The 26,834-nt window shown below is 41.9% G+C and overlaps 1 protein-coding gene across 2 annotated transcripts in view; it reads right to left on the reverse strand.

The window, feature by feature from the left end:
* The window catches only part of LOC146387707 (mitogen-activated protein kinase kinase kinase 12-like), a 29,842-nt gene extending 5,072 nt beyond the window's left edge, over positions 1 to 24,770 (reverse strand). Inside the window, exons 1-10 of one of the 2 annotated variants that reach the window (XM_084929521.1) lie at positions 24,620 to 24,770; positions 8,867 to 9,393; positions 6,446 to 6,629; positions 6,068 to 6,259; positions 5,267 to 5,425; positions 3,359 to 3,517; positions 3,104 to 3,212; positions 1,184 to 1,293; positions 539 to 655; positions 47 to 184 (exon numbers count right to left, since the gene is read on the reverse strand). In XM_084929521.1, coding sequence (XP_084785647.1) covers positions 47 to 184; positions 539 to 655; positions 1,184 to 1,293; positions 3,104 to 3,212; positions 3,359 to 3,517; positions 5,267 to 5,425; positions 6,068 to 6,259; positions 6,446 to 6,629; positions 8,867 to 9,359 — 1,661 coding nt within the window. In that variant the 5' untranslated portion in view covers positions 9,360 to 9,393; positions 24,620 to 24,770. Of the gene's footprint in view, positions 1 to 46; positions 185 to 538; positions 656 to 1,183; positions 1,294 to 3,103; positions 3,213 to 3,358; positions 3,518 to 5,266; positions 5,426 to 6,067; positions 6,260 to 6,445; positions 6,630 to 8,866; positions 9,394 to 11,274; positions 11,768 to 24,619 lie in introns of those variants that run through there. The other variant, XM_084929520.1, reaches the window with a different exon arrangement.
* Between the last annotated feature and the right edge of the window lie 2,064 nt (positions 24,771 to 26,834).

Here is a 26,834-nt window from a genome sequence, read left to right on the forward strand (position 1 = left end):
ATTGCTATATAAACTACAGGACAAGACATCTTCCTTGTCGCCTCACCTCTTGCTGTGTGAGGGCAGTTTCTGAGGTACATTACGTTTCTTCATGAGCTTCTCCATGGAATTGGAGGAGGCTGACTGTCTGGTACTGTGGTGCTTGAAGCAGCCTGGGTACTTCTTGTCCAGTGACTGCTCCCTCCTAATGTTTAAACACAAAGTCAATACCCGTTTAATGGATGTCACTGAGCATAAGAGAGCGGCCTATGACATGCAATAGCCTTGTATGACTATATATGTAATGGCCACTTATGTCACATTTCAGATTCACTTTTCCGTCCTTTATTTCATTACTTCACCGATGCTGATGTATTAAAAAGCTTTTAGGGTATTTTAATAAGTGAAGCCATCAATTTCTTTATATATAATTACTTTATATTCAGTCTGTGGCCACTACTTTAAAAAATATGGCCTTTTGACATCAGAGGATTTTTTCTGATACACCCTGTAGTCTGCAAAAAGAAAAATTTAAGAACAATGCAGTTTGTCTTCATACTTAAGCAGCTCCTTCTCTTTGATCTCCAGCTGCAGCATGATAGCATTCAGTTCCATGTAGAGGTTATTGGCTCTCTCCAGCTTCCTCTCGTAGTGTTCTCGGATGTCCAGTGCATGTCTGCGAGGGGAAGAAAGTAGGGGAAGGCTATAAATAGGCAATACTGATATTTACCTACTACACCTAGTATATAGAAACTCTGATTATTTGCTCAACATTTTGCATTTACACTCTGTTTTCCATTAATCAACCTTTGCTGCTTTCAATATCACTTCCACTTGCCTTTAATACAGGCTGTGATGTTCACATAAATCCACTATAGCATTAGTTCAGCCACAGTCCCAAATCAGCTAATACCCATCTCCACATTCAGTTGGCAAATATCATAGAGGGTGTATTCTCACTTGTTAAGCATCTGCAAGCCACTTTACAACCCACCTGTACCCCAGCTCTTGCTTTTCCTGTTGTTTCTGAATTAAAGGCATATCTGCAGTCAGTACAGTTCACTCTGTTCAGTTTCTACTGCTCTGTCTGTCTCCAGCTTTCCATGTGTTTGCACGCAAAACGGTGAGGTTGAAGCCCAGAGCTACACTGCCAAATATAAACTAATACAGATGATAATATCAATCTTACTGAGGTATATCTTACCTCAGTTCTTCCCTGCGCCGTTTTATCAGCTCCTCGTCCAGCCGGTGAAGACAGGTGCCCTCGGACTTAATCTTCTCAAAATGATGTCTCACCTCATCTCTCCACTCCGCCTGGCAGAACACACAAAACGCCACATATCCATCAGAACGAGTACAAGTGCAAATGAACAGTTTATAACGTCAGGTAGAAAAACATCCTTGTCAACCCGATAAAATGCTGCACTTGCTATTAAATTTAAAATATACATGCATGTACAGGCATTCAAAAACCCAGAGCCACCTTTATTAATAAAGTCACCAGTGTAAATCAGAGGTCAGTAGCCTGTAGTAGAACAGTGGGGTGATCAAACATGCTTCATTGCACATTCACATTTTTTCTTTCTTTCTGTTTTTTTTTTAACTCTTGCATTTATTAGATTTGCACACTTGGAAGATGAAACAGTTCCTGTTTGCCACTGAGAGAATTTATATGACTCAAGTTTATGAGTCATGAAAATGAGCTTAATGAAAAATGATTTCAATGCTATGAGTAAACCCAACCTTGATCTTCTACAAAACACCCTCATAATTTGCACAGCGACTCATGTATATATCACTGAGACAAAATCCATTAGGCTGTCAGATGATAATCAGTACTCATGGAGCAAAACTGAACAAGAATTGACATGAAAGGCAAAAAACCCCAAACCCCCCCCCCACCACAAAAAATGCAGTACACACTTTTTTTTTGTACACAGTGCAGCATGACAGCTGTTATCTGATACCTGTCATATCAAGGGACAAGGGAAGTCAGATTTATGAGTGTGTGTGTACATGCACGTGCATGTGTGTGTATATCTGTGCATAAAGGATGCTCTTCTTATTAAGCTAATGGACTCTCTGCAGTCTCCTGTCTCCAGTCCCCCTCTTTCTCCTCTCTCTCTGCTCTCAGCTCCCTACCATTAAACCAATCAATACACTCCAGCAGCAAATACTTCTTTCTAACGTCACAAGAAAAATCCATTATGGGGCAGAGAGGGGAGAAACTGCAGAGGGCTGCAGGGGGGGAAGGGGGACAGGGAGAAATAAAGGATCAAGGATAAGTGGAGAAAATGAAAGAGGTTTATGTTTTGCACCATGAGATATAACCAGAGGGAGAAGCAGTGGATTACTCTAAAAAGGGACAGAAAATCTTATTTATTTTGTGAGTCTGTGCACAAGCGTGTCTCATAATTATACATGCTTGAGTTATAAATGGATCTGCATGGCTGAGCAACAACATATCTTCCACACAATTATACATCTGTGATTCCCCTTCATCCAGTTTCGTTTGCAGAGGTCGAATATGTTTGTCATATGCTTGCGTCTCCACGCGCACTCAGAGGCAGACACCCGGTGCTACTGAATTACACTGTGATGTCACGAAGACAGTAAAATGTTTTCTTTATTCCCTGTTACATGCGAGTCCTGATTTACGGTCAGAGACTGAGGAACTCACAATAATATGTTGTGAATGAGAGGACAGGTATTATTAGTGCTCCCATGTGTGCAGCTGCCTGCTCTGGCTGTAGTTACGCAGCACAATGGGAACAAATGGCACAAATGACTGTTAGTGATGCTGGCTAATGTTCGAACAGACATACAGAGCTCATATTCCCAATATTTATTTGTTTTAAAAATAAGCTACAATGTCTGAATTTTACTGGGTGACCCCAACGTTGTGTAAACTGGCTCTGAAAAATAATGCTTAACAAAAAGGCCCGTCTCTGTGGTCTGGTTCATATTTCCTTGGGTCAATCTTATAACAATACACCTGTGAGTGCACTGAGAGAGAAGAGAGAGAAGCTAAAAAGAAACTTAAGAAAGCATGTGAGCATCTTCCATTCAGGTCAGATTGTCTGAAGAGAATAATGAAACTATAAAAAGGGCAAAAGAAGCTTACCTGAGACTTAAAGTAAGTTTCTTGTGGGGTTGACAATATATCCGCTGAGGCAATGTCCAGATGCAGGAGAATCTGTCGAAATGAAGGTCTATTTCTGGGCTTGCAGTTCCTGTGAACAGTTTAAATCATGGCTTTATTAGCGTCCCCCTCTGTGTGTGTGACATTTATTCTTTCCACCTTCTTAAAGCATCTTTCCTCTCAACTATTTTATCTTTTTTCTTCCCTCCAATTTCGTCTCCCTTCACGTCTGCTCACCAGCATTGCCTCAGCAGCAGTTTGAAGCTCTCTGGACAGCTGTCGGGCACGGGCAGCTGCAGACTGTTGTTGCCCACTCCCCAGATGATAGCGGAGGAGTCCACATCCTTGTACGGCACCTCTCCTGTCAACATCTCCCACAGCACAACACCAAATGACCTGCAGAGATACGAGCCATGTTTTTTTCCTCCAGACATTTGGATAAAGATGTGAAGTTGGCAGATAAAAGGCAGCCTCACAGAAATGTCACACTTTTAACTTCCTGTGAGAAGCAAATCTTGCTTTCTGAGATATTCCAGCAGCTGTATCTGATGGATACCACATGCAAAAGCTCCAGCGCCTTATAGGGAGTCTTTGATGACTTAAACTTAAAGTGAACCTATAATTCCCGTTATATACTGAATATCTAACCAGCCAATCACATCGAAGAAACTCGGTGCATTTAGGGAAGTACTCATAGATTTCAGAAGCTGCAGATCTACTGGATTTTCTCACACGATCGTCTCTAAGGTTTGAAGAGAACTGGCCATGAAAGATAAAATATCTAGCAAGCAGCAGGAGGAAGGAAAGTGGGAATTTATTGAAAGAGATTTATTGAAAGATTCTGTCATAAATAAAAAATACAGCACAGAAAGGCAGAAAAAGGCAGAAAGAAGAGCTTTGAATGACATTCAAGGCATCTGGAGAAACGTTTCTGACGACTACTTTTAAAGAAATGACAAAGAGTATTGATTTTTTTTTTCTGCTCCTATGTCATCTATGATGTCATTAAAAGTGGCAGTCCTCAACATTATCATTTCAACTCTGGCTTATAAATAAGGATTATGTAGTAAGTTGTGGATCATGTGAACCAGCTCTAATTTTTCTAATGTTTTATGGGATATTTTAATTAATTCTGGAAGAAACAATGTTCGCTAATCATTTTAACGATTCAAGAAATACAGCCGATAAGAGCCATAATAACACTTATTCCATTACACTTCACTGTTTCAGTTTAGCATTAGAAGAAGAAGAGAGCGCACCCGTGGGGACGGTAACTAAGGAAAGTCTGTTGCTGGTGATTCTCTGGGTTGCGATGGAGACCGTGTACAATATCCAAGGTGCCAACAGCACCTTAACATAAGGTTAGGTTAGTTTATGATGTTGTGTTTCAAAATGAGTCCTTCCATCTCCATGTTCAAAATTTTTTATATTAAAAGGAGAATATGTACTGATGATCCCAAGGCACTGCATGTATTTTCCCCTTGGCTTAGAAATTAAATAAAATTTTCTCTTGACTTGTGAACAACGTTAAAAACATTCAGGAAATGTATGTACAACACATGTAAATACTTAACAACAGCCTCTCCTCCTCCGGCACTCTTTCTGTCAGAAATAGTACTGCTAAGCGATTTACATATATTTAAACAAAACGGTGCAGTACACACCCATGTTTTGCTTTGCTTCTACATCAAAAGCTTTTTAATCCTATTTTCACTTCTCTGCTAATGCACTGCTGGCTCTGGGCCAAAGCATCCATAGGCTCGGAAGGTTATTCCAGCCTCTCCTGAGCACTGCAGCATCTGGCAAATCAATTATTAAATTAGCTAGCGTTTCTTTCAGGACACAGAGGAAGACTGATGGAGGAATACAGTACAGGAGAAAAAGAGAGGCAGAGAATGTGGAGGGGGAAAAAAAATCAGTGCTTATAAGAGGGCAACCCATCAGAAATAGCAGAGACCCTATAGAATTTCATGTAATGAGATATTGTAATGCTGAATAGATTGGCTGGGAACAGGATCCTTCACTCTGCACCGTAGTAGACGGCAACTAATGAGATTCTGTGTTGATTTGGTGACAGATAAGAAAACTCTTATGGTAAAATTTCAATAATGCAAAGGGACAGTTCAGAGGAGTTATGACACTCACCAAATATCCACCTTCTCCGAGACCGGTTCATTACGTATGACCTCAGGGGCCATCCAGGCTACAGTGCCAGCAAAGGACATCTTAGTGCTCTTGTCATTGAGCTCCTTAGATGTGCCAAAGTCAGAGATCTTCACTGCGTCGTCATAGGTGATCAGTATGCTGGAATGAAACATCCCATCCATCAGGTTTAAACAGTCAGTAATAAAACACATTAGCACTTCATGTTTTGTCAAACCCTGACCAGTGGTGAGGGATTTGGGGACTTTCACATTAATTAATTTGCTCACAAATCATACAAATGATCATAGCTGTTAATTGCAATTAACTAAAGCAGTGGTTCTGAAGCTGTGGTTTGGGATGTAAGCATCACAAATCTGAACTTTTTCCCCCACAAAGACAACATGTGACCAGCTCCTTGTACTCTTATACAGCAATAAAGACGCGGTTTAACAACCATTAGAATAGTTTCCGGGCTTTTCCAAGGGTAGCTGCAAGGCAGAGACCACCCTCACTAACTGTTGATGCAAACCCAGTATTTTGATTTATAAGAAGTCTGAAATATGACAAAAACCTCTCCTAGTAGGTTTTCAAAGGGTAAAGCGTTAACATTTGTGGGTTATTTAAAACAAACAGAATGGAGAAAGACCCACTTCTGTTATTTTTCTTTTAATCTAGAAGCCACTGCATCTCTTTCATTGCTTCTTCACCCTTCCACTGTTTCTATAATGCACTAAAACATAAATTAAAAAAATTAAACTTAGATGTATATATATATATATATAAAAAAAAGAAAAAGCTCACTTGGGTGATTTGAGGTCTCTGTGGATGATTTTGTGGAGGTGAAGATAGTTCATGCCTCCAGCGATGCCCATGGCCCAGTCCATGAGCAGGGATGGTGTGATCTTCCTCCCTGCTCTCAGCACCTCGTACAGCTGTCCCTGGGCGCAGTACTCCATGATGATACAATAACAAGGAGCCTGGGTACAGATACCTCTGACAGAGTAAAGAAAGGTTATGTATGAATTTGCAATGTATGCCTTTACAAATGTAGACAAATGAAAACTTAAGTGCCCAAATGTTCATCTTATTCCATCAAAGAACATTCTTCCTATTCAAAATGACTGAAACCATTATTGATAGCCTCTCTTCCACCTAAGCCAAGTGATCACATCTGCTTACTTGAAGGTGATGATGTTGGGATGTTTGAGCTTCCGCAGGTGCTTGATGTCTGTCTCTTTGATGTTCCGCACTTTCTTCACAGCCACTTCCTGCCCATGCAATCTACCGAGGAAGACGGCGCCCTGGGCTCCGCTGCCCACCCACTGCAGGTCCGATATCTCCTCGAATGGGACTTCCCACTCCTCTGAAGCCAGAAAAAAAAAAAGCGCATATAGAAGAAAGGAATGGTTTCACTAATGTCTACTGACATGTTTTGTCATGCTGAATGATGAAACTCTGCTGCAAAATGATGCTTGAAAGTAGCTGCAGGTCTTTGTTTGGTGATGTTGAAAAGTCAGCCTGGCTACCAGACTATGAGACATTTGATGTGACACAGATTAGGCCCCTTGTGTCGTTTGTCTAATATACTTTAAAATCTCAGCAGCTTTTAAACTGATATGTATGTTCTCTAATGAATGAGTAATAGGGACCTTAATGATTCCCTGACAACTTCTCTTTGTGGTTCAAAGTGGGTCGCTGAGACACTGCTACAAGTTTTCAAGGTGACACATCCTCGTAACTCTGGGGATGGCCCCACTTTTTGTCTGGTTTGTGTGTTTTTAGCATCCTTACTAAGCAAATATATGTGTTAAACATGACATTTGCTAAACATCAGTGTGTACACTGCTGTGTGTAAGTACAGCAAACATAAAACACCAAAAAGACTGAGTATAAACCCAAACCTGCTAACACGTGAAACATCCAGCATCATTACAGTCGCTGGCGTGCTGCAATGAAAGGCTAAACCCGTTAGAGTAAAACCTCAAAACGGAATCCCCAGTTGATATCTTGTTCTGCTGTTGAACCTCACCTTAACCTAAGCCTGGGGTGTGCAGGCAGACAGACATAAAGCTCTAATCTCCTGCGGTTAATTCTCCCTCAGCCTCTTAAATCCTCCTTAGTGCCATTGTGGGGCTGACGCAAAACAGGGGTCCAGCGCTCAGGAGGGGGCTGGAAGAGGGAGGGAATTTCAGAGTTGGATAGCACTCGTGTGTGTGTGTCTGTGTGCAAAGAGAAAAGATGGGAGGGGGATTCCCCACCGGTCAGCAGGGGTCCATGTGGCTGAAGACAGGCTGTTAATAGAGAGAAGATAGACAGCCTACCCTGCTGCTGTTTTTAACCCGGGGAAAGAAGCTTCAGACACATTTATCATATTAATAAGGATGAAATGAATGATTAATGCTGGTGATTGATTGTGGGCTCAGTCTCTAATGAGCCCCTCAAATTTTCCTCAATAAAGACATGAAGCCACATCTGATAAACCAGAATCTCCGTGTGTCTGCTTTGTTTCATTTGAAACAAAAAAAGAGGGGACAATTTAACACATTACCAGATACCTTCAGTCCTTCAGAATCAATAGAGAACCAGCTTTTTACAGATATATATTGTTAGTTCCAGTCAATACTGAAAAAAGAGCCGGTGTTGTTATATAGTGGCCGGGGATTTGGTTACAAAAGGCCCATTTATTTCACTTTTATAATATCCGTTTTGCTCTTATTGGTGTGTGTGAGACTCCCTGTGATGGCGCAGAGAGGAGGGGAGCAGCGAGGTGCAGATGGGCTGGGAGTGATAACAGCACGGGATGAAAAGGAGAGGAAGGGAGACAATGAGGGATGGAAAAAGGAGGGGAGGAGAGGGGATACGTGGAAGTCAAATGGATGATAAAACATCAGAAGGCAATAAAGACGAGGAGAAGTGTAAAGCTGCCACCTTGGTGCCTGATGTCTGATGCTCTATTTATTTCATCAACTTTTGTTTTTGGCACCTTATATGACTTTATGCGTTTATGTCAGCGGCAGATATGAAATGTTTCTATTTGTGGACGCGTTTATGTGGACGCGTTTATGTGTGCACGCGTTCATCCTCATGCGTGTGTCAGGTTTGTGTTAATAGAGATGAGAGGCGCAGGGTCAGAGCATGGCCATGCATAATTCATGAGGCAGATTTGGCAGAGGGGTCTCAGGGGAGCCCTGCGCTATTGTAGTGGCTGCACACATAAACAACACAGCGTCACAGGGAGCTAGTTTCACTGTGGGGGTGGTAGTGGGTGGTGGGCACGAGCAGGAAAAAGGATGGGGGGGAAATATCAGGGGAAAATAAGCCCTTTACAGCTCTGATAGAGTCTCCCTCGCTGGCTGCAGCTCGTTCATGTCAGGAAGGGGTTTGTTTACAACGTGGCCTTTGCGGGAGTCATTTACCTACTGTCTGTTTAATGTAATTAAACTGGGGGATAAGATCATTTAATTAGCATATCAAAGCTTATCATTAAATTTAATTGAGAGCTAGGGGTTGTTTTTTTTATTGCAAAAGCAAAAGTGAGAATTCAGGCATATTTGTGTGTTCACTCATTTACACTGAAATAAATCTGATGGTTCGACTCACCGTCCAGGTCATGCTTGTGCTCTGTGGAGTAGGCTTTGCCGATCATTGTCCAGACAGGCCGCAGACACCCAAACAACCCCTCCAAAAACCCTCCTCCCCCTCCTGTAGACTGGCACTGTAACCTGGCGTCATTCGCCTGGCTCCTGACCGCACTGCTGTCCATATCCTGTCCTTCTCCCTCTGTCCTTCCAGGACCGCCATCGTGTTCATGGAGTTTCAGGACACTGTTGGCAAAGTGCTCCTGTTGTTCCTCGCAGGGTGTCTGGTTGTGTCCGGTAGTGTGCCCCTCTCTTCCTCCACCCCCGGGTTCCACAGCACCTCCGGTGTCTATGGAGAGGACGTTGCGAAGAACGCACTGGGTTGGGGTCAAGTCCATTTCTGGCGTGCAGGGTGTTTCGGCATCGAGGCGGCGAAAAGACGGAGGATCGGAGAGGGGTGTGTTGAAGCCGGAAAGAGAGGGCGATGGGGCGCGAGGTTCATGCATGAGGGCCATGAGTGACTGTGGTCATCAGAATGACTGAAGAAAACTGGAAAAGAGGGAAAGAAGGGAATTTAAATAAAATAATATGAGTGAAATCAAGATTAAATGAACTCTTTCTGAAAGTTGTCAGTAGAGGCTGGTTTTGCAGGAGAGCGTAGTCATCTTTAGCTCCATTTTAAGTAAAAGAAAAAAAAAAGAAGCTTCGGCTATTATGACGTCATATGTGCAACACAAGTCTGTAGTCTAAGTCTGATAGGCAGACAAAGCACATCTTCCTGAGCCTCTCATCAATATCACCAAACTGCATTTTAAAGGTTTTGACTTCCTCCACAGATACAACAGACCAAAGGAAAAGATGGAGTTCAAGATCAGAATAAAAGATAAATATATAGATACAAAAATCCACAGACAATAATCGTTTTCTGCATTTCTTACAAACACAGAAAACAAGCTCTCTCATAATTTGGCTAGTACAAGTGAAGGTGACAGGTGTCAGTCCACATGTACCCTGTAGTCGGGAGACTGACATCAACTGGGTAGATGCCAGTCGGTAGATATAAAACACTAAAATGTGAAAAATGGTTATGAGATAAAAGAACATCCTGTCTGCAGCATAATAGCTAAGCCTTCAGTGGAGGGCACAGAAAATAAAGAGACCAACCCCCCGTTCTTAGAATAAACTGACACTGTTAGGTATCACACTGTTACAGAATATTACATGCTTACTGTTGCATTGCTTTTACTTTGGCAGGATTAACTCACTGCTGCTCTGTAGTCCTAATGGTGAGACAGCTGTTTATTCACATCTTACTCAAGTGACATTAAAATGGATAAGATTACAAAATAATGAGCAAATTCTGCAGGGTTCTTGAAAGCTGTACATTTATCCAAGGGCAGCAGCATCTGCACACTCAATGGAGAAGAAAAATGCATTATTTCTCACCAGAGCCTCTTGAAGTGAGCCACTCCTTTGATGGACAAGCAACAAAAGGATTTACATGCTCGGTAAAACAAGAACACAAATCAAAATGTTCGTAGTACTATCATCATCATCTTCAAGTTCAAGTTTTTGATAAAGAACCAGCAGAATATGAGGAACAGTCACAGCAATACAGAGCACAGTTTTGGAGTAGATGGGGCAATAAACTTGCACAATAAGAAAACAGGGTACTTTTGTTAAAATCCCAAACTTGGAGCTCATCAATTTCCATTTCAGTCATTATGAGATGCACTTCATGCATTTCTACATCAGTCAATTTGGAGGTCAATTTGAGGGAAATTGAGTGAATTACCATTAGGCTACATCAACCATCCCACTGTGACACTCCCACTAGAAGTAAAGTGCTGATGTCTGATGAATGAGCTATTAGCCGACTTACCCAAGATGCATATAAACATCCATAATTCCCTGTCCTCAGATTAATCAGAGACTCTGAAACAAGGCAGAGTCAGCCTGGAGATTTCATTATCCAAGAAACTAACAACAAACCCCCAAGTCTGGAAAAACCACCCTCATTATTATGTTATGCACTAAGAGAAACCCAACCACTAAGACACATCTGGTGTACACATCAGTCACATCCGACTGATCCTGCCTCCTAATAGTCCTGCTCCGTTTCTCACTTTCTTTATTTCGAGGTGTCAGCTGCGGGAGCCGCAGGAGCAGCTACGGTCTGTTACAGGCCAGCGCATTGTGGATGTATCGGAGGCGCATCATTGCCTCTCCTGGCACCTCCTGCGGTTACGACCCGGTGCGCCAGTGGAGCATCACTGACAGCACTGAAGTTACACTCAAACGCACGATGGCACTTTAAATTGGAGAAAATAAAAAGAAGTAACGCGTTATTTTATGCAAAGACCACCCGCTTCTCCTCATGCCTACCTGCCTAACACCTCGACTGGAAGAAACTAATTTGACGATTCCTACCTCAATGCCGATAACTGGAGTCCATCGCTGATGACTGCAAAAGATTATTCCTCTCTAGGATTTATTGGTCCTTTCTGATTTTCTCCCTTGTCCTCCTGTCCGTGTATTGAGCATCCGCGCGCAGCCTTCTCTCCTCTACATCCAGTGCGGGTTTCCAATCGCAGGGCTCTGTGGAGGTCTGTTTTTCTCCTGCGTTAATTTGAAACGATAGAAAACGCAGATATTTTTTCTTGTTTGGGTTGTTTTCTTGATCCTACACCTCCTCCCCCTTTTCAATTCCCCTCTGAGGATGCTGCGATATGCGCACTCCCAGGCAATTTATACGACCATCTCTCCCAGGCTGTAGTAAACACGAGCGATGGAGAGAGCGAAGCGAGGCTGTGTGGGAGGGAGGGAGCGCTGATGCCCTCCTATCAGAGGAGAAATCTGGAGTGACGAGTGCAGTCCGGTGAGAGACGGGACAACCGCAGGTACACGGGCTACTCTTAGAGCAGGGAGGAGGGTCAGCCGGTATGTGAGGTGACCAAAATGATGTCATTCTCAAAGCATGCAGCATTTGACTGGACAGCACCATTTAAATCCCCTCAAAACCTATTAACGCCCTCTGTACAGAGCGCAGAGTAATTGATGGATAATCTGCAGACTCCGTCTGCCACAAAAGGGACACGAAGGAAAGACGTTTTTTTTGTTTGTTTTTTTAAAAAAAATATTATTATCGTCATCATCTCCAATCTCTCCTGACCCATTTCTGTGAGACAGGACAGCACATGCAGAACCTAAATGGGACTGTCCCCCAGCGTCGTTTGTTTCCCTAAGCGACCATAATTAACCTGAATGAAATAAAATATCAAACTAATTTAAACAACTGTCATTTTTTCTAACACAAAGCTCAGCTCTGTTTGAGGAACCACGCCACCAGCAGATAACTGCCTTCACCTTAAATAAAGTTATTATTCAAGGTATTTTCAAGGCCTTGCAGCGTACAGGGCACACATGGTTCTCCAACACCCCAAATATCATACAAACAAGATCCAGGATGCAACAAATGCAAATACATTTTAAACAAAACTAGACTATTAAAAGTACAGAAAGGAGAAACTCTGATGAGGACAAACTTTTTATATTATTTCACACAAACAGAGTGTCTCCGCTACCTATTGTTCAGAGGGCTTCCTTTAAACTTGCAATCAGATCGGATTTTCAGACTTTTTGTTTTTAACAGTACCAAAAATAAAGAAGTAACACTTGCAACACTTTAACCATATTCAATCCATTTTTTTCCAGGATGTTTCAGGATTTTGTCAAGCCATTTCATGGGAATATTGACACTGAACAACAACATTACAACTTAAAACTGCCGACATTTAGAGAAATGCTGCTAGATGAACAGGATCACGTTAACTGAGAGGCTAAGAAATGAGTGTGAACAGTGGAGAACCTCCAGCTAAAAAGCATAAAGGGCCGTGAAACAGCTGAGGATGCTGTGGGTGAGCTTTGTCTTTACTGAGAGTGTAAATGGTTGTAGCTACATGACCCTTTTGAGTGGTAAATCCAAATCCAGCCCTTATCTCCCAGATTAAGCCCGTGCTGGGCTTAAATCCATAACGATGACCTCATTGTGCCGCTTGTACACAGTAGGGAAATCCTAGCTAGCGCATAGACAATCCACGGAGAGACCTGAAAACCACTCACAAACACGAGTATTCTCCACTTTCTCCTCCTACTAATGAATGCTGTATGAAGTCACAATGAAAAAAGATCACTGTGCCGGCTCAGTTTGATGCCCCTCATGAAATCTGAGCAAGGAGAAACTGATTGCTTCTGTTTTCATTTATTCATCTTTGAGTCATTCTGTGCCTACCCGAATCCTCGCCAAGTGAAAATAAGACATATTTTCATTTTTTTTAAAGCTTGAAATAAGATTTGTAATAAAGAAGTAGACTGAAAACAAGAGTTCTTTTATAATTCTGTCCATCAAAGGGGACCAAGAGCAATAGCAAACTAATACTGGGCCTATTAACAATTTAATATAGAACACAGTCAGACTCTGTGAGAGACTAAATTATCCTTTTCAGTACTTCTAAATATTTAATTACTTTATTTTGATAGTAATTTTTAATGCTTATCATTTTCATTTTAAAATGTGAAGGAGCATTATCTCATAGCTTACTCTCCCAAATGAACATTCAAAACACCCTTGCCAAAAAGCAGTTTATGAATGTTTCATTTGGGTTTTAATATCACATGAAGGAGAAACTGTGGGCTTTGCAAGGAAAACTCAGTAGTTTTAATCAGTCTTGCTATTTTATGCCATCCCCATCTACAATCCTCTTCTCACTGTGTCTTAAGGCGGTCTGAATAGAGAAGCACACTCTGTTTTTTTTCCCTCTATTTCAATCTTTTTCGTTAAAACTTTCTTCATGATTTATTCAGTGGAGCTTGTAGTTGCAGGAAGGCCTCTCGTCAGTGATGTTCAGGCCTCTAAGGATTAACGCTGCTGCCTCTGATGTCCACCAATGCAGCTTCAGCTCCTGTTGTGGTAACTCCACCAGAAACAAGAACAGAAGTAACGCTGAAGGGTATCGCGTGTTTTAGATACAAGCCGTCAGTCTGCACAGTGACAGCTTTTAAGAACGATACTTGATGGGGATCCCATTTACTTTTAAAATAATTACACAATAGATTTGGAATTCAGATTGCCTGGCAAATTACACTTAAACTCTTTCTGCATATATATATTAAAATGAAAATCAAACTTCTAAAGAGCAGTTGGACTACAGAGGTACTGTGGCGTCCATCCAAAAAGCTGATGTAAAAATGCAGCATTGTTTGGCAACATGTATCATAATCTGTAGGAGGGAATTAACAGACTCCTGCAGTGAAGAATGTCAAGAGGAATGTCATGTGTGTGCATGTGCGCATGCACGGCTCTGCTGCTGAATATACAGTATGTTTTTTGAGGCCTCGTGCCAAGTGGACACAGATTGTCCAAGTCCGGTTAGGAGGAAGGTGGTAGGGTATACGTGTGTGTGTGTGTGTGGCGGGATGTAGACTAGAGAATGAGGGGGGAGGGTTGCTTCTGGCTTACTTGAAAGGCTATTTATGGATCCTCATCGAGAGGCCCTTGTGTTACTCATTGTCACTTTCACTCACACGTAGCTGAATAGGTGGCTCATCATTAAAGCTCACTCAACTCTGTTGCTGAAGGCAAAGTTGAACATAAGAAGCAAAGATGATTTTCACACTTTGCTTCATCATCGTGTTGACTGGAAGCCAACAGCAGAGCGGCAGACATTTTTGGAGTTTTCTAATGACTGAAGAAAGGTGTGTGTGTCTGCATTTTTGTGCACCTGTGCCAATGTGCACTGCGGAGTGACTTCTTCCCGTTTGTTGGGGGAGGCTGATATTTGACAGCACTTTCATTAATCAGGTTGTCAGTACTGTTTGCTTTATCCATATTGTATGTCGATGGGATTCATTAAGATTGGCACCAACCAGTATTGATGTGCGATGGGAGGGTGTTGCAAGTGGGTGGGGGGAGTCTCCATCCCAACAAGATGATCTCACCTCCTGTCTGCAGCTCGGGAAAAAAAAAAAAAAAAAACCCAGCTTTCATTCATGAAGTCCATCCATTCACACATGCACGTGCTCAGACACGTGCACACAAACACACACACATACAACCCAACGTGTCTCCTAATGGGATGCTGAGGAGACAGTTGTGCCAATGAGGCAATATTCAGGTGAGATCACTGCCGGATGCCGTGGCTCCTCTTTCCATTTCAAAACTCTAAAGGATGTGTGTTTGATACCTTTTATAAAACTCACCCACAATTGTGCAACAAAAACAGTGGAAACTAATGTGTGACAAGCAAGCAGTTGTTTACACATCCAGTAAACGATGAACACCATTAATGTCTTATTGCACATTTTTGATCTCTTATAACTGATGAGGGAAAATCTATCTTTTTCCTACATGCCACAAGACGTTTCACCAGCTGTGACTGTTTTCTATTTGTCACCAGTCTGACTGAAAATTCACTGTCTACTGAACGATACTGTGAGAATTACCAGAATGAACCAAAACAAATCTGAAATTAGTCGTAAGGCTCGATGAAGTTAAGCTAAGTTGGTGATTCAGGTGATTTCCTTCAGGTTTAACATTGTGACAGATCCATTTTCACAACATTTGACACAATTTAATCTTTATATACTGTTCATATTTCAAGCCCTCACAACAGTCGGGATCATTTTTGGCCCAAATCACAAATTTCCCCATACTATACTTAATTTTAAACTGCAGGTCTACTTGGAGTGTCTAAATAGCCCGTGTCGTATTAATAAATTGATTATTAATCCTTTATTGACCTTTCAGAGGCAGGTAAAGTTTATTTTTGAGGTTTTACAATGCTTATTTCTGAGGAAAGGCATCTGCTGTCACACAGTGTGACATGTCCTGTTTTACCAAAGACATGAAAACATGACCACTATAATGACTTAAACATATTTGAATACAAGTGGAAATGGCAGGAGCACTATGGAACCGTTGGGATTTATATTGTTATACATATATGTATAACCATCAGGCTGCATCCACACTGGAAGTGATTCACGGTGATGTAGTAAGTCATTCACTTGCTATGTCGCTGTGCTACCATCACCGGTGGTTATTTTGTGACTGAGGGCAAAATTACCGCCGATGTAGCCAAGTGGGCGGGACCTAAGATCCATTTTTCTGGATAGTGCTGGATACCAATGACTGACATATGACTTGGTAGTAAATACATTAGGGGGTTACCTAGGCAACTGGAGCCTGGAATGTCTGCAAATAACCAGCCTACGCTTCAAAACGATAAGTGGAGAGAATTACTTCCAGTGTACGCAAGCTTTACAACAACTAAATGCTGCTGTGTCATTAAAAAAAAATAATCTTCCTAACTATCATCTACAATACTGTGCATACGTCTTGAGCCACCACTCATTTCTTTATGTTTTGCTTCCAAGATATCAGGCTTTGTTGCTCTTGAGCAACAGGCCAAATTACACAAGAACTGGATTGGAAATAAAAAGGAAGGAGGTCAGGTGAGACTTCCAGCTGTGAGCATCTACAGTCATCTGTAAAACACAGTGGAGACACTCATGGTTTGGGCTTCATTTTAGTCAGTGGTGTTGGGGAGATCAAATTATGCACACAGAAACGTAACATTAGATTTTTATCCACAATGCAATATCATCTGCAATGCAACAGTTACATTTTACAGCAATGATTCCAAACACCCTGCCAATGCATATGCAAAGCATACCTGGACAGAAAAACACAATGTAACACTATCGGTCATGGACTGGCCTCCCCAGAGTCCCGACCTCGACGATATTGAAAGTGTAGAATCATCTTGACAAAGGAGTGAAACAAAAGGCAGAAACATCCAAAGAAGAGTTTTGAATGTCCTCCAGGAAGCCTCTTCAAGAGAGTTCAGGGCGTGTTAAAGAATAACAGTGCTCATACCAAATATTCACTCTTCAGCTTATTAGAATTGTGCAGACTATGTTTTTGACTTAAATACCGTATTCGCATTTATGTTTGCATGTTTCAAAAAATTGCTGCAACTTTTCCTAGCAAAATATAAAAAAATGAGGGGTGGCTCAAGACAATAGCTATACTTACAATACGACATAAAAATATTCAGAGCAGTGGTAAGCAACCATTCAAGGTAAGTTCTTACTGAAGCAGCAGCTCAGGTGTCTTTATAATCTTATTACTCTCCGACTCCTCTTTAAATCTCAGCTAGCTCTCAAACTCCAATTCCATCTACGCTGAAAGTTGAACATTTTGACTTGGAAACCCCCAACCCCAAAACAAAGAAAAAAAACCCTGCACTTGTTGCAACAGAGCATCACTGATGTTAATGTTAGAGTCACGCGGTCACTGGATTCATCTCAGTCTGCTATTCGCTGCCTTTTTGTTCCGTCGTTGGTCTCCACCAACTCTGTGTGAAATCCCTGGCCATTTAGTAGCTTCATGCATGACTATGCTCACTAGTTAGGTGTTACATTGCTGTTTGATGCTGGTCAGATGGTGTACAGTGGGTTTGAAAACAAGAACAGCATAGAAGGATAGAAGGATCTGTCACAAACACACCCTTTCACATAGATAGCCAAGTTATCCATGGTCATTATTAACATAGTCATGTAAATATACAGTATAGATTCTTTAAATTCAGAGACCACTATTGTAAATAGGTTTAGGAGGTGTCTTGCACAACTAAGGAAACATAGTGATTCATTCAGTTATGTTTTAAAATATGCTAATCCAACATTTAGATCAAGCAATGCTTTGATCTCCAAGGGAGATTAGAGATGTGTCTGATTTCCCTTTGAAACCTCTGCGAAGCGAGAAGGCAGCCAGCCAGCATGCTGCTGAGAGCCTCTGGCAGCGGCCCAGTCAGGAGAGGGTTAATAACAATAAAGGGGAGGTTGGAGAAGCCTTCCTGAAAGTCACATGGTCTGTGCTGGGAAGGGTGGGGTAGGGGGGGTTAAAAGATTGGAGGGAGGGCTGCTGGAGATGAGAGGGGGAGGAATCTGGAGCATGTTGCCGTAGAAACAGAATCCTCAGTTGGCCAGTGTGAAGTCAGAGGCGTAATTCTGGGTGGTGACTGCAGTTAGATGCTGCTGCTGGTGGTGTGAGGTGGGTGGGTGGATGGGAGGGTGACTCACACTGGAGAACGCACTCTGCATTCTAATGGATGGACACACGTGTATGCACACATACACACACCTTCGTTAGCTATCGTCACCTTCAATTGTCAGTATCTTCTTATCTTAGCATCTCCTGTTTTATCCTGACTTCCTTTGCTAATTTATATAATGGATCAGCGTTATCTCGCTATTTCTGACCATATAATTATTTCATTATGTGCTGGAAAATCCATTAGTATACGTTTTGTTGGCTCTACTTGCATGTGTTGATAAAGGGCATCTATTACGGGGAACTAACTGCTCAGACAGGCAAGTAAACTATAGCCATGTAATTGTTGACGGTATAATTGCACAGCACACGTAGCAATTAAAGCGATAATATGTGTAAACCATGCTCAAGATTATCATTGGATTAACTACACTTCCCAAATACCCTTGGGAGTTTAGCAGCTCACCAGCTGTTAAAGGGGGACTGTTAATAATTATGTTGATGATTTTATGCTGTTTTATTTTTGAGGTGTTTTTTTTCCTCTCTTTTTGGCTGCAGGGGAGTTAGTTTGTATCTCATTATATGAAGCTTATGTTAATGAACTTTGTCTCTTAGGATGCTGGACAATAACACATAAGAAGCAATATTAAACAGATACATATTTTCTCAGTGCACAACCTGAATCCTAACATACATATGAATCTGAATTTATACACTAAAAAATTAATATTGAAATATTAAATATGAATAATTTAATATTGTGTTTTTAATCTTGAATACAATCAACATTAGGTTGTTTGGATTAACTTTAATCCACAGCTTTAGTCGGTAATGAGATGTGTAGTTTAAAGCATAACGTATACATTATATAAATGTTTTCACCACACCCCTTTTCTCTTATGTTCACTTTTTAACAACCCAAGCAAAACATCAGATTTTCTACCAATCACATCAGCCACTGCAGTGCTGTAGCACCGCTGGATGTGACGTCCACTTGTCCAATAGCAAATAATGGTCCTTTGATTGAAAGCTGCTTTAGTCTTCCTTTTAAGGAAAGCCAAAGCAGGTTCATTTCCCATCAATGCAGCATGTAAAGCTGGAAGCAGCAGATCACAGGCACTGTGACGTTTTCTGGGTCACCACCCACAACTGTAACTCATGGTTTGAGACAAGCCAATGGGGAACAGTAAAGCTGGGTGGTCAGCAGTATAACGAGGCTGGGTAAGAAAAAAAAATCTTAATCTTGTTTATTTGAGTTTTTTGTGACCATGACTCATTTCTTTTCTGGGAACAGGTAGAGGCAGCTGTGCCCCATGCACAAGTCAAGAAACTGGATTTTCTCTTTTTGATTTAAAATTTCCTTTCAGAGATTCGCTGTGATTTTGGCATTGGTAACAATGAAAAAAAAAACCCACATCTGCTTTAATTGTGTGTCCTCAGTAGTTAGAATAGAATAGAATAGAATGCCTTTATTGTCACCATACAGTTGTACAATGAGATACAGAGCATCTCCTACTCAGTGTAAACATGCTGGGGGGGGGGGGGGGGGGGGTACAGTTCTGCACCGATATGTACATATGGACAGTATTAACATAGGGAAAAACATATATATATATAAAATGTACAATATACAAGCCGTAAGTAATATGTAATAAATAGTGTTATGTTTATACAGTTGAGTTATTGCACATAGAATTGGTATTGCACAGTGGTGGTCCATAGAGGAAGTGGGAAGTGGGGGGCTGTGTTATCTGTGCATGTGTGAGTTCAGGGTGGTTATCGCTTTGGGGAAGAAACTGTTTTTGAGTCTGTGGGTTTTTGTGTTGATGCACCTGTAGCGCTTCCCTGAGGGAAGCAGGCTGAATATGTTGAAGCCAGGGTGGGAGCTGTCCTTGATAATGTTTGCTGCTCTGGTGAGGCAGCGGGAGGAATAAATGTCCATTAGGGAGGGGAGAGGGCAGCCGATGATCTTTTGTGCTGTCTTGACCACACTCTGAAGCCTCACTCTATCTGCTTTGGTGCAGCTGCCGTACCATACCGTGATGCAGTAGGTTAGCAGGCTCTCAATGGACGAGCGGTAGAAGGTCAGCAGCAGGTTGGAGTTCAGCTTGTACTTCCTGAGGACTCTCAGGAAGTGCAGCCGCTGTTGGGCCTTCTTGATGACCGCTGAGATGTTTCCTGTCCAGGAGATGTCAGCAGAGATGAGGACACCAAGGAACCGGAAAGTGTGGACCCTCTCCACACACTCCCCGTTGATGTAGAGGGGGGCCAAGTCGGTGCTGTGTCTCCTGAAGTCAACAATGAGCTCTTTGGTTTTCTTAGTGTTCAGTGCCAGGTTGTTTTCTGAACACCATGCTGCCAGCTTCAGGACTTCCTCTCTGTACTCTGCCTCGTCTCCCTTCGAGATGAGTCTGACTACCGTGGTGTCATCAGCAAACTTGATGATGAGAGTGTTGTTGTGGGTCGAACTGCAGTCGTGGGTGTAGAGAGAATACAAGAGGGGGCTCAGCACACAGCCCTGTGGGGAGCCGGTGCTCAGTGTGCGAGTGGAGGAGAGATGAGGTCCGAGTCTGGGGCCGGTTTGTGAGGAAATCCTTTATCCAGGCACATGTGAGAGGAGGGAGGCCAAGAGTGACCAGTTTGGTGATGAGGATGTCCGGGATGATTGTATTAAAGGCTGAGCTGTAGTCCACAAAGAGCATTCGGACGTAGCTTTGCCGCTGCTCTAGGTGACTCAGCACAGCGTGGAGGGCTGTGGCGATGGCGTCTTCTGTGGATCTGTTTGCACGGTATGCAAACTGGTGGGGGTCGAATTCTGGGGGGAGGTAATCCTTGATGTGCTGAAGGACTAGTCTCTCAAAGCATTTCATGATTACCGGTGTGAGGGCCACAGGGCGGTAATCATTCAGGCTGGAGATGGGAGACTTCTTCGGCACTGGGATGATTGTGGCTGATTTTAGACAGGATGGGATGGCTGCCTGATCCAGTGAGAGGTTGAAGAGTCTGGTGAAGATGAGGGTGAGCTGGTGTGCGCATGCTCTTAGTACCTTGCCAGGTACTCCATCTGGACCGGCCGCCTTCCTGGGGTTCACTGCTAGGAGCACACGTCTGACATCGTGTTACTGTTTCTTCTCGATTGTGTGTTTTACATTAGAAATATAATAACTATAATATAATATAACAAAATAACTCATCTTCTGCGTGTTCTTGCCATGTTGATTGGAAACAAGTTATTCTGAAAGAATAACTTTTGAACCCATTACATTTTGCCAAAAAAGGAGTTCTTGCAAAAGTATTTTTTAATCCATTAATATTAATTTTGCTACAAAGTACAGCACTATGAAAAGGTCTTTCTTTATATTTTACATGTATACTTTCTCTTATATTTTGAATTTTGCACCACACTTGTTTGTATTTTTTAAAAGCGATCTTGATCAATAATTTTTCAGCCTTTCTGACGCCAAGTTTTTCTTTGGATGGACATTGGCTGCTTTTTCACTCATTTTCAATCCAGTCCTTGTCCATTTTCATGTTTTTGCTTGCTTGTTTGTTAAATCCCATAATACAAATCACTAAAGCATAAAAATGCATGTAAGGTGAACCACTGTTTTATCTACACATAACAGAAAACTTAGCAAAGAACCAATTTTAAATTGTATTATTAGGCACTCGGTTACTAGCAGCCTGTAACAAAGACACAATTTGTTCCCCTTTCTTTAGTCGAATTTATGACACTATAGAAAGATTACTCATTTGACAGGCATCCATCCATCTTCTTCCGCTTTATCTGGGGCCGGGTCGCAGGGGCAGCAGCTTAAGCAGAGAAGCCCAGACCTCCCTCTCCCCAGCCACCTCCTATGGCTTATCCGGGGGAACACCAAGGTGTTCCCAGGCCAGCCGAGAGATACAATCTCTCCAGCGTGTCCTGGGTCTGCCCCGGTGCTTCCTCCCGGTGGGACATGCCCGGAACACCTCACCCAGGAGGCATCCTTGTCAGATGCCCGAACCACCTCAGCTGGCTCCTTTCGATGTGGAGGAGCAGCGGCTCTACTCTGAGTCCCTCCCGGATGGCTGAACTTCTCACACTATCTCTAAGGGAGAGGCCAGCCACCCTTTGGAGGAAGCTCATTTCCGCCACTTGTATCCGCGATCACGTTCTTTCGGTCACTACCCACAGCTCGTGGCCATAGGTGAGGGTAGGGACGTAGATCTACCGGTAAATTGAGAGCCTCGTTTTTACACCCAGCTCCCTCTTCACCACGACGGACCGGTGCAGCTGCGGCCGCAGCACCAATCCGTCTGTTGATCTCCGGCTCCCTTCTCCCATCACTCGCGAACAAGACCCCGAGATACTTGAACTCCTCCACTTGGGGCAGGAGCTCATCCCCGACCCAGAGTGGGCACTCCACCCTTTGCCATTTGACAGGCATGAAATCATATTTTTGCAACAACAAGGTGATTCCCAAAGCACTCTTGTGTGATGTGACAGAAAACCTGGTGTCACATCATGAGGTGCAGTGCGTTCTCAAAAAATTTGAGGAAAATTTGAGGAGCCTGAATAGGACAATAAAGAAGTGGAAGACCTATAAAACTCTTCTTCAGACGGAAAATTTTTCCATTTTTCAGCATGATAATGCAGCAGTCACCAAATACACGGTACATGGGTTATGGTAATTACCTACTTGACCAACTCACACATTAGCTGTATTAAGAATCACGAATTTAACTGAAAAAAGGAGTCCCATAAAACTATGATGGAGTTAGGTCAGGAGTGAGCTGTCCATGGTACTGTTTAGAGGCTACAAAATCCAAAAGCAATAATGCACCAAATACACTCAGTAGACCTGGCAGCATGGACAGAAATAAGACTATGCTTAAATGTTCACAGGCAAAAACAAAACAAAAACACAACAAAATAACTAAATTCATTGCAAATGTTTAGCCTTGTGATATCCCTCCCAGGGTTTACCCTGCCTTTTGCCCTATGACTATGGATGGACGGACAATTGGACGTTTTATTTTTCCATTTAAACTGAAACAGCTGAATGTCTCGTTGGCATAGGATGGTAAATGCCAAAAAGTTATTTCTATACATTTTTCTGATCCCAGAAATACACTCATTTACCTTTTGATCACTGTGCTTTTCCCTGAAATGAGAACATAAAGGATCGGACTGTTTTTTTTTCCCACTTTCAAAACAGACTGATAGGCATAACTTCTTACACGTTAATCACGTTCTTTCATTCATTCACTTTTAGTACCACACATATAGTATATTTAATAAAGCTCCCTTCTGAATTTTGTTATGAACAATAAGAAGGAGTTGATAGCTAACATTTCTGAACACAAGAATTACATCAGAAAAAAATGATGAGAGGTCCCCTACAGCCAGACATTTTCAGTTAGCTGGAGGGTCAGTGGTTACGGGAATGGTGGTTGGGCTGTTGAAAAGAGTTGTTGGCAGGGAAGGGAAATCATCAAAGGGAAGCCCATTGGATATATAACAGTGTATCCTGGAGGATTAAATGAGGAATTGTTGTCGTCCTGTTTTTTACGATTATTATATGTAGTGGATGGGTTCCAAGGACCTCTCGTAAACTGACGTACATTGTTCCATATAATGTTTTTTTTAAGGTATTCATGGACTACTAGATGTATATTTGATCTTTCTATTGAATCCGACAGACTGTATCATCTAGGATATTTTGTTCCTGTTACGGGAAAGGTGTTTTTAAATTCATTTCTTCTTTTGTGAGGTTTGGCTTTATATCCAGCTATATATGTGATGTTATGTACGTATACGTATACAAATAAATATAAATCCACTACTGAGCAGGTTCCTGTGTGTCCCAGTGCTTTATTGCTGGTGATGTCCACATATGCGAGGAAAGCCATTGACAGAAGCGTGTCCATTTTTTCTTATTGCCATTTTATACTAAGTAGTTTAACAGCATATAAAATAGTATTATATATGCAATTGTGAGTGCTTAAGTTCTATTAACAGTATGGCAGTTTAATGATTTGGAGGTGAGCACGACGTTTGTTTTTCTTTGTTTTCTATTTGTCTCATATCCTTTAAATCTCTCCGAGTAGAGCTCCGTTTCTCCGTTACACTTAAAAATCCCTCGTAGTCTTCCATAAAATACAAGTTGTGTATTTTGACGAATAACATCGGGGCTTCAGAGGAAATACATAGAATGATGGAGTGTGGGCGTCGACTTCTTAAGTCCCTTTACAGGAGAAACCCTACACCGGCCTCTCTGTGGACTCCCCCACTCCAAGTCAATGTTTATCGATTTCATTAGGCTGAAATAAAGACTTGCCAATGTGCCCGCTGAACTGGTGATACAGACGATGAAGCAACTTGGTTAAATGACCGAGACACAGCGCCACCTGGTGGTTCTACGTCAGACTAACATCGCAGCAAATATTCTCTGACTGTATTTACCGTTTTAAATGTGTCAGGCTTCATGACTCTTTGTCCCGATATTAAGGGAACATCTGCATTACTAAGCAGCTGCAGTATGAATTGATGCCAGTGACACATTTGCGTGCGATCGTTAAAACTGGACAGGAAGAATATATTACCGACATCGGAAGAATGAATGAGGCTCTGCAGGAAGCAGGCTGTGCATTCATAACGCTAATACAAAAGCCTACCTTTTGCAGGCTTGCTGTTTGGTTTCCGCTGGTAGATCGGTTTGTAAAGCAGGAAAGTGCAGTTGTTTTTCACACGGGAAAGCCCTGAAACCGTGCTACCTCCGTTCAGCCCTGCTGCTACTACTGGGGTCCCATCTGGCTAATTACCTTGTCAATAAACCTTGAAGGTAATACCGCGAGAACGAGAGTTGGGGGTGAGCGCTGATCCTGACCCTCACTAATTATCCCATCCCAATTCCAGCACAGAATTCCGGCAGGAAAAACAGTCCAAGGCAATAACTCAAGGTTTCAATATTATTCATGCACGTGTCCATTCATATTAAAAACCTGTCACTGTATTGCAGATTTCATTTAAAAAGGAACAACATTACAGTTTTTGCCCATCAAGGTGTAAAACAGTGTAGAACAAAGCTGACCAGGAAAATGTTTATATGCATTTATATTTATATGTCATATGCACATTTCTAATGCACTAACCTTTTTACTGTGCTGAGACTCTTTTGTTGCCACGTGCATCTTTTTTGTTGACATTATCCTTGAGATGGAAAGTTGACAGTGATTGGATGTAATTTAGAAAGACACACACCCATGAGCTTTCACACTGCCTGTCAGGACAAACACTAAGCCATCAATCTCCAAAGATGACTTTATCTACTCTAACGAAAGTGTGGTGAAGTGTGGTGAAGCAGAGACTGGGGCAAAGGGTAGAAAACCTTTTCTTGTCTCATCCCAGCGGGAACAGTGGCCTAAATAACTGTAAAAGGGAAACCCCCCCCCCAAAAAGGTTTGTAACCACCAAGACCTCAGGTTGCACTAAAAATGCACAAAGCTGTGAATAGCTGAAAATAAGACAAAATGGACTTTCACCTCATCCAAGAGGTGTTTTTTTTAGTTTAAAAATAACTGATGGAGAGTCCCGAGTATTTAATACGTAGTGGATGCGTCAACCTGGAGGAGATCCTAAAGGATAACTCAGCTAGGTGTTAAATACCTGGAGTCTCCATCAGTTGTAGAACTGAAGATTCCTCTTGAATGAGAGATACAACGTCTTCACGGACAAAAAGTGCACAGCCTGTCGCAGTGTCTGTGTTGCTTTTTATTTAATCTTCTTGTTCTATTGGTTCTTCAACCTGTTTTCCTTCTGCCTACATCTCCATCTTCAGGATCCACTGAACAGTGTACACTATCCCTCTTCTGTACATGTCCAAACAGTCTCAGCCTTGCCTCAGTAACTTTGTGTCCAAGCTGCTCAACCGGAGCCCCATCACATTTCTGTAGTTTACCTTCCTGCTTCGGTTTCTTAGATTTAAAGTGTGCACGTTATTATTTTCTAATGTCATTTCCCTACTCTTTTGCACAATCTCTGTTTCATTTCTTTTACATTTTTCCTTTAACTCCGTATATTTATTTATTTTTTAAATTTTCATCACTGCTGTATATATCAAATAGTGCTAAACATTAAAAATAGATATGAGATGATTTTTATTTATTTATTGCACTACCTCACACTATAGGCCTGAAAGTCTTCATCTCTACCTCCTGTCATTTTGTCACTGCCACCTTCTCTATCCATACATCACAGCACGTCTCATTACAATCTTGTAAACCTTTCCTTTGAATCTTGCTACCATCCTTCTCTCATAAATCACCCCTGACTCTAACCTACACCCTCTCCACCCTGCCTGCACTCTCTGCTTCACCTCTCTTGTGCACTGTCCCCTGCTTTTGATAGTTGACCCCAGGCATTTAAACTATTCCACCTTCACTTCACCTCCTTGTATCTTTTCTTGCCTCTCTCATTGACAAATATCTATTTTGTATGAGAATACGAAACAGCGAATGCTTGTAAATTTAACATAATTATTTTTTATTTTTATGTAATTGTAGAATATACTTTTTAAATAAAATAAATCATGTAAAGTAGTACATAATTAACTATTTGTGCACTATACAGTGTCCAAGTCCTGCTTTTTTTTTTTTTTTTTTTTTTTTTTTAACTCTGCAGCGTCCTCTGCTGTACACAAGTTGAGTTAGCATAAAAGCATTCTCCTGCAAACGAGCTTCTGAGATAATGTAATCGCTCTAATTACCTGTGTTGTTGTCACCAGTGTTGTTTATCACTGTCTGCGTGAGTTATTTAAGCCCATAAAGGCAAACAACACAACGGTAACAATGGTGACAACAACAAAAATGTTACCCGGCATTTTTAGTTCTC

The sequence above is a fragment of the Perissodus microlepis genome, chromosome 5 (assembly GCF_051167445.1).
Source record: "Perissodus microlepis isolate ML-2025 ecotype Zambia chromosome 5, ASM5116744v1, whole genome shotgun sequence".
Lineage (NCBI taxonomy): Eukaryota > Metazoa > Chordata > Actinopteri > Cichliformes > Cichlidae > Perissodus > Perissodus microlepis.